This window comes from Bubalus kerabau, chromosome 22 (genome assembly GCF_029407905.1).
Source record: "Bubalus kerabau isolate K-KA32 ecotype Philippines breed swamp buffalo chromosome 22, PCC_UOA_SB_1v2, whole genome shotgun sequence".
NCBI lineage: Eukaryota > Metazoa > Chordata > Mammalia > Artiodactyla > Bovidae > Bubalus > Bubalus kerabau.
Window position 1 is genome coordinate 17,089,092 of NC_073645.1, and position 11,960 is coordinate 17,101,051.

General features: G+C 57.3%; 1 protein-coding gene across 1 annotated transcript; it reads left to right on the forward strand.

Moving 5' to 3' along the window:
- Nucleotides 1-734: 734 nt before the first annotated feature.
- Nucleotides 735-8,890, forward strand: LOC129636618 (cytochrome P450 26C1). The gene is made up of 6 exons (XM_055560125.1): nucleotides 735-938; nucleotides 1,455-1,679; nucleotides 2,167-2,442; nucleotides 3,812-3,970; nucleotides 5,815-6,144; nucleotides 8,328-8,890. The coding sequence occupies exons 1-6, from the start codon at nucleotides 735-737 to the stop codon at nucleotides 8,703-8,705; spliced, it is 1,572 nt and encodes a 523-aa protein (XP_055416100.1). The 3' UTR covers nucleotides 8,706-8,890.
- The last annotated feature ends 3,070 nt before the right edge of the window (nucleotides 8,891-11,960 follow it).

Below are 11,960 nucleotides of genomic sequence, written 5' to 3' on the forward strand. Positions count from 1 at the left end.
CACTCGCCGAGCTCCTGCTTGGAGTCGGGAAGTTGTTGGCGCGAAACCGCAGGCCCCGCCCGAGGATCTGCGTCGGGCACGGCACCGGCTGAGCGGTAGCGCAGCAGCTACTGCCACTCCCCACACCAGCCCCCCGGAGAGCTCGCCGCTGCCCACCGCCTCCAATCATTACCCTGCGTGGAGCGCCTTAAATATGCAGAGGCGCGTCATGTCGTGTGGATCGGGATCAATCCGCAGGGAGCAATCCAGTATCTATATAAATGTTGCCTGGGTAGGCCGAGAAGGCTTAAAAGGCTGGAGAAGAGAGAGGTGGGCGGGGGTCTACACAACCCGGGTGAGCGCAGCCGTGGTTGGCAAGCCGGTGAGTTGCTCCTCTCTTTGCCCTCCCTCGCTGCTTCTGTCGTAGGAGTGCTGACCCAGGGCGGTGGGAGGTGCTCGGCGCGAGCGGTCCTGAGGCAGCCCGCACCCCCGCAAGGAGGTGGCATTTTGGCCCTGGAGCCATCCGACTCAGGAAAAAGTCCTGAGCTCGCGGGTCTCTATGAAGGCACGTTCCCTAAGGGCGCGTGGTCACTGAGATCCTCCGCTGCCCCTCTGCTTGTAGAGCGAAGCCCCTGGTAAATCTCAGTTTTGGTCCGCAAGCCCCCGGGCCCTTTCCGGACAGAACAGGTGAGCACTGCGCGCCTCAGCTCCGGCGCTTCCTGCGCTTGGAGCGGCCCGTCCCCCGCAGGCTAGCCATGTTACCCTGGGGGCTGAGCTGCCTGTCCGCGCTGGGGGCGGTGGGTACCGCGCTCCTGGGCGCGGGCCTGCTACTCAGCCTGGCGCAGCACCTCTGGACCCTCCGCTGGACGCTGAGTCGGGACCGAGCCTCTGCCCTGCCTCTGCCCAAAGGCTCCATGGGCTGGCCCTTCTTCGGGGAAACGCTGCACTGGTTAGTTCAGGTGAGCAGTCCGTCGTTTCCGCACCTTCTTCTTCTCTGTCCCCCACTGCCTCTCAAGGTTCCCAGGGCTCGTAGCCATTCTCTTTCTGTCGCCCAGGGCTCCAGGGAGCATATACAGCCCTCCCCTCTACCCAGCTTCTCCCTCGAAGGGACCGTGTGTCACTGGCGTTCTCTCCAGCACAACCTAAGACCCGACGCCACGCAGGGATGAACAGAGGGGTTCTAGGGCCCTATGTACTGCCACCATTGAATCGGGAGTCAGGGGCACGTCTCAGCCCTGGGCTATTTGGCACTCAGGTCCCCATTCTAAGCCTCTGTTTCCCCATCTCACCAATGGGAACGGGAGCATGTACATCCCCGTAGGGTAGACAGTCGCGAGGCACCTTTGAGACCGTTTTGTAAAGAATAAGATGCCAGCCTGAAGCAGGAGGTTTTTATCAAGAGGCAGTTGGGATGCCTGGGCTAGTTTCGCAGCCGAGACCCAGTGGCCCCATCCCTCTTCGCTCCTGGCTCGCAGGGCTCGCGCTTCCACAGCTCTCGCAGGGAGCGCTACGGGACGGTGTTCAAGACGCACCTGCTGGGCAGACCAGTGATCCGCGTGAGCGGCGCGGAGAACGTGCGCACAGTCCTGCTGGGTGAGCACCGCCTTGTGCGTAGCCAGTGGCCGCAGAGTGCGCACATCCTTCTGGGCTCGCACACTCTGCTCGGCGCCGTTGGAGAGTCGCACCGGCAGCGGCGGAAGGTGAGCCCAAAACAGAAGCGGCCGTCGGGACGTCGGACTCGCGGCTTCTGAGCGGCTGCCGTGGGCCAGGCCGGGGCGAGGTGTTAGGGATACACTGTGAACCTGACCAGGGCCCCTGACAAGTGGGTGGCATTGGGTTGGTAGTCCCTTACCTTCTCCGGGTTTGTCTTATAAGGCCAGGACTGGGACTTAAAGATTCTTTCATCTTCGATCTTCTGCGACTCTGATGCCAGAACCGATAGAAATTCAAACTCAGTGTTAGGGACGACTTCCTGGAGTAGGTGGCCCCTGGAGCCTGGATGGAGAGGAGGCATTGTGTACATTAGACAAGAACTAGAGGGAATGGTGAAAGCAAAACCCAACACATTTGGGTCCGGGTCGCTTAGAAGAGGAAGAAGGGGCCGAAATTGGCCTCTTGGCTCCGCTGGAGTCGTGGAGCAGAGGAAACCGGACGGCGGCCAGGGCTGACCCTGTGCGTTCCCCTCAGATCCTGGCTCGAGCGTTCAGCCGTGCGGCACTGGAGCGCTACGTGCCTCGCCTGCAGGGGGCGCTGCGGCGGGAGGTGCGCTCCTGGTGCGCGGCCCGCGGGCCGGTCGCTGTCTATGAGGCCGCTAAAGCGCTCACCTTCCGCATGGCCGCGCGCATCCTGCTGGGGCTACGGCTAGACGAGGTGCAGTGCTCTGAGCTGGCCCGGACCTTCGAGCAGTTCGTGGAGAACCTCTTCTCCCTGCCCCTCGATGTGCCTTTCAGCGGCCTGCGCAAGGTACTGCCGCCCCGCCCGCCCCAGACCTTCCCTTTGAGGCTCCCTTGGTGCGCCATAGGCATCACCTCTGCTGGGAGATGGAGGCTCTGCCTAGTGTGGGGAGGCGGCATGGTGGCGGTGGGCCTTGGGGCTGGTCTCTGTCCTGACTCGCTGTGTGAGCCGGGGCGGGCCACACACCCTCTCTGGACCACGCCTGGCGGGACGAGCTCCAGCCCCAGCAGCCGCGGGCTTCCCGACGTTGGGTCTTGGTGGCGGGAGCCCAGCCAGTCGCCCCGGCCCCTCCCCAGAACGGCGCCTCCAGGCCCGGCCTGCAGCGCCTCTTTGGAAGCCCCGTGGCTGGGCAACGGATGGGAGCACAAGGGCCCCAGACACGCCCCCGGCCCAGGCCGGCGCCAGCCGGGGTTGGAGAGGGGTGGGTGTCGGCTCACCGCCCGCGGCCCCAGGCCCGCTAGTTTCCGGATTAGAGAACCATGGCCTCTTCAAACTTCAGAGCAATGGGCCGGACTTAGAGAGCAACTGATCTGGGGCTTCTTTCTGTGCCAGTGTCCTGGTTTTCATTCACCCAATTAAAAATAATAGTTATGTGTAAAGGGACCTGATATATGGACCGATTGCCTCGGGTACGTTTTTCTGATTTAATCCTCTTGGTTGCAAAATATTATTCTCATTTAATTGATGAAGAAACTGAAGCTCCAAGAGGTTAAATGACTTGCCCAAGATCACACAACTAGTAGGGGCAGAGGCAAGATTTGACAGCTCCCCACCCCATCTCCGTCTCCCCCGATAAGAAGCCGATGTGCTCAAAATGCTTCCCCTGGCAGATGCTTTCTCACCGTGCTTGCTCCCTGAACTCTGGGGGACCACCCCAGCCCTCCTGGCTACCCCTTTTTACAAAGGCTAATGTTTAGAACTTCCAGTAGTGTTCTTTAAGCCAGAGCTTTCCTGAGTACATCAAGGTGTCCCTTCCTCTCTGCACAGGTGCCAACTGCCCCTGCAGGCAGGAGAAGGGCGGTGGGCTAACTCCCAGGCTGGGTTCTCTGCCAAGCACAGACACTTGAAGCTGCGTGACCCTGGACAATTGCTTGACCTCTCTGAGCCTCAGCATCCTCCCCTTAGGAGGACAGTAAACTGTTGGCCTTGCTCCAAAGAGGGGCTTGTGATCATCAAGAGAGAATGGTGTATGAGGGTAAAGGACAAATTCCTGAGCCTTTATATTGAGTCCCTTCTACAATGTGGAGCTAAGCTGGGAATCTGTTAACGCTAGCTTTCAGCAGAGCCAGACCAGCACTGGGAAGATGTCGGGGGTAGGTGTCCAGGGCTAGCCCCCTCTGCCTTCCTACCCCAACTCCCTTGTCTCCCCACACATCAGGGCATTCGGGCCCGGGACCAGCTGCATCGGCACCTGGAGGAGGCCATTGCACAGAAGCTTCTTGAAGACAAGGCTGCTGTGGAGCCAGGCGATGCCCTCGATGGGATCATCCACAGCACTAGGGAACTGGGCCATGAGCTCTCAGTGCAGGAGCTGAAGGTATGTGGCCGGATTTCTCCTCCCCTCTTTTGCATGTATAGCAGGTCTCTACACACAGGCTGAATCCCTGGAACAACGGAGCAACATCCTGTTTGGCCCCACTTGGAGCCACAGACACTCCTCAGGGTGAGGGAAAGAGGAGACCTGGGTCCAGTCCTGGCTCAGCCGCACCCCCTACCTCTGTGGCTTTGGGCCAAGCGAAGGCATGAATCCTAGGTCCTCCCTTACAGCTTCTGGCAGCAAACAGCTCTCCTCTTCCCCACTTCCCTGTCACTTCATGCTTTCGCCTCTGCAGTCTGTCTGCCTATGACGCTTTCTTCACCCCTTTTCTCTACAAACCCTAAGGGTTCAGGGTCAAATTCCACAATTCCTTCAAGTGTCCCCTTTCCTCCCCAAATCTACGCATCCATGAGCCAACTTGGCACCTGGTACCTCGGGTACTGGTCTGTTTTGCCACTGAGCATCTACTGGAGAATTAGAAACTGCCACCCCCTCCCCCATGTATGCATAGAACACATGCAGTGGAAGTAAGGAGGGGAGCTTTGGAATGACCCCTGGGCCCACCTGCTCAAGAACCCAAAAAGGAATGTAGCGGCTGGGGGAAGGGGGGGGGCAGCGGGCAGGGGAGTTAGAAATGGAAACACTTCATCCCTTCCATAAGCAGCTCCCATCCTTTCTCTGACACTCATTTTCCCACTGGTGAGCCACTGAGCCTGAGTGTCTTCTCTGAAAATGGGACGAACAATCTCTTTCCTAACTTCTGGGTGGTTGTGAAGTCTCGAAGAGTCAAGGGGTTAGAAGTAGATGAGGAGGGCGCTGGTGAGTCGTGGGGGAGCCGGCAGATAGGAATAGTTCTAGGCTGGGAAGGGGAGTGGTACAGAAAGACGTGGACATTCCCTCTGCCTTGGCAGAGCTGGGGAGGGCATGACAACACTGTCCAGGTTCTCAGGAAGGGACCCACTAGCCAGAAATCTTCAGTTCTGGCTGGTCAGGAAGAACCTTGGAGCCCCAGGGTCTCCGTCCCAGCTCCCCATCTTCTCCAGAACAGCCAGTTAGTCTTGGATCAGCTCATTCATTCCACAAGCAGATTCTACCTATTCAGTGCCAGACTCTATACAATGAGCAAACATAGCCTCTGCTGGAGAGGAGGGCTCCACATTCACCCTGTGAGCACATCCATCAGTGTGTAAACACACACCTGCTGCTGCCAGGAAGGAAGACACCATACCAGGAGTTGGGAGGAGGGCACAGGCAGGCAGTGAGGACTGGGGCCTGGATGATGAAGCCTCCAGACAGTGCAGACGGGGAAGCAGTGCAGTCACTCACTGGGACCACCACTAAGCGGGAAGAGGACCACGATGCTCACTTTGGTGCCAGGCTGCTGCTTCTGCTGCTGCAGGTGCCTTGGTTAATTCCACAGCAGTCCGGGTCAGGACGGCCAGGGGCATTGTCGGCAACACTGCATGGTTAAGAGTGCTGGACTCCTGGCCCCGACTACTGGGCTTGGTGACTGAAGGGACCTTGGGCACCTCTCAGAGCCTCAGTAAAACGGGCAGAAACGGTGCCACACACACTGCGGGTGAGAATCCAATGACTTAAGTCACTTAAAGCACTAAGAACACTACACCAAAAAAGTTCTGGCATTATCTATGGGAACCTCCCAAGGCTATCTGTGGTTTCCCCAGGTGGCGGACTTGGGATTCAATCCACTCCCGGACCCTCCCAGGTAGCCGTGCCTCCGAGCACTCTGCGCTCTGGCCTGTGCGCAATGGCAAATGTGGGGGCCCCTGCACCACAGCCTGAGAACCGGCTAATGGAGACAGCGCCCCTGGGCTGTGTTGCAGGAATCAGCTGTGGAGCTCCTCTTCGCCGCCTTCTCCACCACGGCCAGTGCCAGCACGTCCCTCGTCTTGCTACTCCTGCAGCACCCCGCAGCCATCGCCAAGATCCAGCAGGAGCTGGCGGCACAGGGGCTGGGGCGCGCGTGCGGCTGCGCGCCGGCGGCCTCGGGGGGCGGCGCTGGGCTCCCTCCAGACTGCGGTTGCGAGCCCGACCTCAGCCTGGCGGCGCTGGGCCACCTGCGCTACGTCGGCTGCGTGGTCAAGGAGGTGCTGCGCCTCCTGCCGCCGGTGTCCGGGGGCTATCGGACAGCCCTGCGCACCTTCGAGCTCGACGTAAGTGCGCCGCTCGCCCGCCCCGCCTTGCAACCGGCCGCTGGGAGGTGGGTAGGGGTTAGGACGGCGCTGTCTCCTTTTCCCTTCTCCGGGCCTCCTGGAAAAAGGGCTGAATCCGATCACGTTTCCCGGAACCACGGTTGAGAACGCAAAGCAAGGTTAGGGACCCCGGGCTATGTGCTAAATTGCTTCAGTTGTGTCCGACTCTTTGCGATCCCATGGACTGTAGCCCTCCAGACTCCTCTGTTCATGGAATTCTCCAGGCAAGAATAGTGGAATGGGTTCCATTTCCTCCTCCAGGGGATCTTCCCAACCCAGGGATGGAACCCACGTCTCGCGTCTCCTGCATTGGCAGGTGGGTTCTTTACCACTAGCGCCACCTGCGAAGATTTTGACTGCTGTCTGGGTAGTCAACTCAGTTAGAGGCCAGTTTTAGAATAAAATCATCCTTTTCTCTGCTCAGCACTCCCCTTTCAGCCAGTGAGCCTGGGTAGCACACAAAGAGCCGCCCACTCTGTCCTGTGCTCCATTTCTCTGGCTCTCTCACAAGATAAAGGGACCAATCATTGCTACCTGTCCAGGGTTCTGGCTGAGGCCAGGTTCCAGGAAAACGGGATTATTAAAATATGGGTAGTGATCTGGTTGGCTTGAGCCGGGCAAGAAAGTTAAGGTTTAGGCTTGGCTCTGTCTCTGTATGACCTTGGCTAATTCCCTTCTCACTCTGGGCCTCAGTTTGCTCTCTGGAGGGAAGCTGCCTTGGTCCCTTCCAGCTTTAACTCAGGGGAGGGGAACGCTAATGCTGCCAAACTGAGGGTGTTTGCCGCTGCACCCCCCCACCCCCAGCCCAATCCCTGGGCAGCTCCAGGCAGAGTGGGCACCTTCTCCCCTTCACCTTAAACAGCCAGTGTCCCCATTGCATGCTAGAGTTTGAGAGGATGAGATGACTGGATGGCATCACGGACTCAAAGGACATGAATTTGAGCAAACTCCTGGAGTTAGTGAAGGACAGGGAAGTCTAGCATGCTGCAGTCCACAGTGTGGCAAAGAGTCAGACACAACTTAGCAACTGAACAAGAGAAAGAGATTCTGCCCTTGAGGCGCTGTTGTGGAGAGAAAGGGGGCGCAGAGCCAGCAACTTCATCACAAACTGGTGTGAAGAAGAGAGTGACCTCTAGCTGAATGATACCAAAACATTTTGGGAACTGGCATTTGAACTGGAGCAGTGAAAGGTTCAGATGGGGACCACATATCACCAAGACGGCATGGTCCAAAGGTCGGTGGATTAGTGAGGTGTTTAGTAGTGTCTGGGATGCTGAATTTTGGAGTTCAGACATCATTGAGCAGGCCTGGGGTGCAAGACTTAGGGAAACCAAGGTAGAAGAGCACTGGACCACTAGAGTGAATAGGGGTAGGGGTCTTAGCCAGATGGGAAAACTGAGGCCTAGAGAGGAGAGGGCACGCCTTGATGATTTCAAGATTTTCTATTTGCCTGTTGAGAGCAAGGCTCTCCTGAAGCCTGTTCAAGCAAGGAAGCCGGATAGTCGGGGCTGGAAGACCTCTCAAAAGTGGAATAGTTGAAAAAGAGGTGAGCTGAGGGAACATGAAAGCCTTCATCATTTTAAGCTTCCTTCCAACAATTTAATCCTCACATGCACCTTCTCAGAGTGTGGCTACTGGATCTGAAAGTTATGTACAGCTCATGGCTAGTGAGTACAGAGAGGCAGTTTTCAGTTGAGTGTAAAGAGCTGAAAAATTGAGATGATCGTAAAGGAGCTGTCGTTTGCTTTGCTCTGACGCAGGCAGCTGGTATATGCAGGACTCGAATTTAGGTCTCCTAATGTGAGAAGAAAACAGAGAAAACAGTGAACAGTAACAGAGCACACTCACTGACCACTAATACATATGTCAGACCCGTTATTTGAGTCCTCACAACAAAGCGGGCATTTTTGGTCTCACTTGATCACTTAAGAAACTGAGACTCAGAGATGATGTAGCCAACGTCACACAGCTCACCAGAGAAGGAGCTGAAACAGACGGGAATGCAAAGCAGTCTCCTAGTTTCCGGTTAAGACGCACTTCCCTGCCCGTTTGGAAGCCTGTTGGATGAACCGCGGGTGAAGGATCGGTTAGGGCTGGGTTTCCGGGTGCCTGGTGGTCAGGCGGGTCTCCTCACCTCCCCGCAGGGCTACCAGATCCCCAAGGGGTGGAACGTGATGTACAGCATCCGAGACACGCACGAGACGGCCGCAGTGTACCGCAGCCCGCCGGAGGGCTTCGACCCAGAGCGCTTCGGCACTGCGGGCGACGATGCACCGGGCGCTGCCGGCCGCTTTCATTATATCCCGTTCGGCGGCGGTGCGCGCAGCTGTCTTGGCCAGGAGCTGGCGCAGACCGTGCTCCAGCTGCTCGCGGTGGAGCTGGTGCGCACGGCGCGCTGGGAACTGGCCACGCCTGCCTTCCCCGCCATGCAGACCGTGCCCATCGTGCACCCGGTGGACGGGCTGCGGCTCTTTTTCCACCCTCTTGCGTCTCCGGCGGCGCAGGATGGGCAACGCCTCTGACTTGCTGCGCTGTGGAACCTGGCTTGGCCAGCGGCTGCGGCGCGCTTGCGGCGCCGCCCATCTGCCGTTCTCCAGTGCCGGGTCCGGCGCGCTCTCATTCATCAGAAGGTTACTGAACGCAGCTCTGTGTCCGACTCTGAGGGAGGAGACTCATGAGCCACCGCCACCTCACTTGGTGAAGCGTCCTAGCTGGTGGGATGGTGCCTTCAGCACTTCGCACCCTTAGGGAGGAAAGGTGGTGGCCCAAGTCTCTTATGCCTTTCTCAGGATTTCAAAGCAGGGATGGTGGGAACATTTCCCCTAGGATTCAAGCTGGGGAGGAGGCATGGGTCGTGGGGAGGTGGGGTGGGGTGGGCCGTCGAATGAGGGAGGGCCGGCAACTGTAGCGAGGAAGCGGGGACGCCAGGAGCGCATCTCTGGCCTGGCTTTGGGCCATAGGAAGACACTGAGAAGGCGCCCAACGGAAGGCCCTCAGGCAGCTGGCCTCCGCTAGGTGCGCCCTGGCCACTCTGCCTGTCTCGGCAGAAACCCAGAATTGCGGGCGCTTTCCGGGCTCTAAACAGGATCAACAGCGCCGGATTCTACTGGCGATTTCTTAAAAGAAAAATTCCTAGTTCAAGAACGCATATAATCTTTCCATTTATACAGGAGAGAATAGGTACACCGAGAGGATTCTAAGGCTGGATTATTTTCATGGGAGGTTGAGACATAATCAGAGAGGTTTGGGGTATTTGTACCCAAAACAGGAAGGCCGAGAAATCGTTTCCTGGCAGTAGTTGAGTGAGAAGGCTGCAGCTTAGCTGGGCAGCTGCTCCTCGGTGGGAAAGTGGGATGGAGGTGGCAGAGACTCAAGAAAGACCCCCTCCCCGGAAGGGCCTGCCCTTCATATACCCAGAGAGGGGCTAGGAACTGGACAGCCTGGGGCCCAGGCTGCTGGAAACTCTCGAGCATAGCCCCAGGGAACTGAGCTACAGATTATCTCCAAGATGATAGCTGACTGCAGGGTCGCCCTGGTTTACTGCTTCAACCTCCTTCATTACAAGGAGAGACTGAGGCCGGAGACTAGACCACTCAGCCAGTGCTCTCCTCCACCCCATCCCTTACCCCCTGCTCCAGTCTCTGGCCTGTGGCCACCATGTAGCTCTTGGCCTTTTATCCTTTCATAGTGATCCCTAGGTTGGCCTAAGGACACTCTGTATCTTTCCAACACAAAAGTTCCCAACAGTGCTTAAATCTAAACCAAGAGCCTCCTTTTTTCCTAATACGCTGTAACCTGCTGCCCACCTTCGGACAGGCTGGGGGCAGTTGAACATGATGGGTGAGCCAGAGAAGTTGCCGCCAAGTCCTGAGCTGACCCCTTAGTGAACCAGAAGGAACCAGAAAGTGCCCTCCTGACCTTAGGCTTAAGGTGGATCCTGGGGCCAGAAGGGAAGGGGAGGCAGCAGGCTTAGGCAGGGCCCAGTAGCTCAGGAGCAGGAGCACAGCGGGCCCTTCTGAGCTCAACTGACACAGTCGTAACCCCATCTGCAACAATTCATCACCCACCGCTGACCACAGGCCCTGGCGCCATGGGATCTGCAGGCAGGCGCCAGAGCCACAGAGCCGGTGAAAGTGGTAGATCTGAGGCCTGCCCTCAGGGCGCTCCTGACGCTACAGAGACAACATCTCAGCTCAGAAGCTCCACTAGGGTGAGGTGGTGGGAAGACCAGGGCTTGGGGTTGATTCTGATTTGAGGAGAGATAGATGGGGCGGGGCTCTCAGAAGCCTGGACTTCCCAGGTTGCAAGATACCCGATTTACGTGCTGTGTGGTCTGTTCTAAACTATAAGCCTCTGAAAGGGCAGCTTCAGTTTTACTGTGACTTCCCAGTGATACATCGACTCATCATTTCAAGGAAAATCAGAGCTCTTGATTCTGATTCTCTGAGTAAGGGGCAGATACGATTCTTACCCTCTTGGACTTGGTGTGCTCGCAAAGGAAAGAGACAGTAAATAAACTAACAAACGAGCAAGAATAATTCTGATGATGGTAGAGCTGTTTCGAGAGAATAAAACAGGGCTGTCATACAGAGTGCCTGGCGGCTCTGCTGGGGGCTGGAAAGAGTGGCATTCGACTTTGGAAGGAACCAGCCAGGGGTGTCCGGGGACAGAAGAGCCCCAAGCAGAGAGTACAGGAGGTTTAGAACCGAAGGGGTGGGAATCTGCTCAAGACAAGGGAAGAAAGTGTTGACGGGAGAAAAGTGGGGGAGGGGTGCTTCAGCTGACCTCAGTCAGGAGCTCACCTCCCCTCCCAGCAAAAAACTACTCCCTACCCCTGCCAACCCTTACCACCTAAGATGTTTTGTAAACATCTTAGAAACATTATTTTGTTTTCCAGCTAACGAAGCCCTCTCCCTACCCACCAGCACCCAAGAAAGCCTGGTAAAGTTTCTAGATCAAAGTTCTTATTGGGTTGGTCATTTACCGACCCTTCCCCTCTTCAAGATGCTCTTTAGTGCTCTTCACTATCCCATTTAATCCTTTCCCCCGGTCGCCCACGCGGGCCTGGATGGCAGATAGAGTAAAACATTTTTCCCCTTTGTGGCAATTTCCAGCGGGCAGGCCCCGCTCATCTTGTGACCCGGCGCGCGCTGAACTTGGCGAGATGGCCCTGCAGAGTTCACTCAGATGTCACGGTCCGGCCCGCAGGGGTCACAGGCGGGTCAGGCCGGAGGACTGGGACTGGGCCCCAGGTCACGCCCCCGCTGGCCTGCTTTGCTCACCGGCCGGAGGCACCGTCCAGAAAGGGGCGGGCCTAGGGTTTCTGAGAATTACCTCCAGCGTGTCTCGCCCGGTTCCAGCCGGTGCCCCCAAGTGGTCTGTCACTGTTTACAGTTGTCAGTTCATTTGAAGAAACGATTGTGGGCGAGACCCTTCCCTGGAGCCTCTGAAACACCAGTGTAGGGTTATGGTGAACCGCCGATTCTCCGAAAGACATCCTGGGGCTAGCCAGGCGTGGAACGTTTCTGCGAGCGTGAGGTCCCGGCGACTCCGCAGACATTGCCGGACCCGCCCGGTTGGGGGACCACGCGGGAAGGTCGTGTATTTAACTTAACAGCTCTCGGGATCAAAGTGTTTTCCATCTCCAAGGGACGCTTTCCAAGGCGTGAGACTCGCTCCTGTGAGAGCCGCTTTTCGGCTTTAAACAAACTTATACGTTATTGTTTCGTTTTTGGCGCGGCTGGTGGGTTCAGCGTTGAAACCGAGGGAGCGAATGG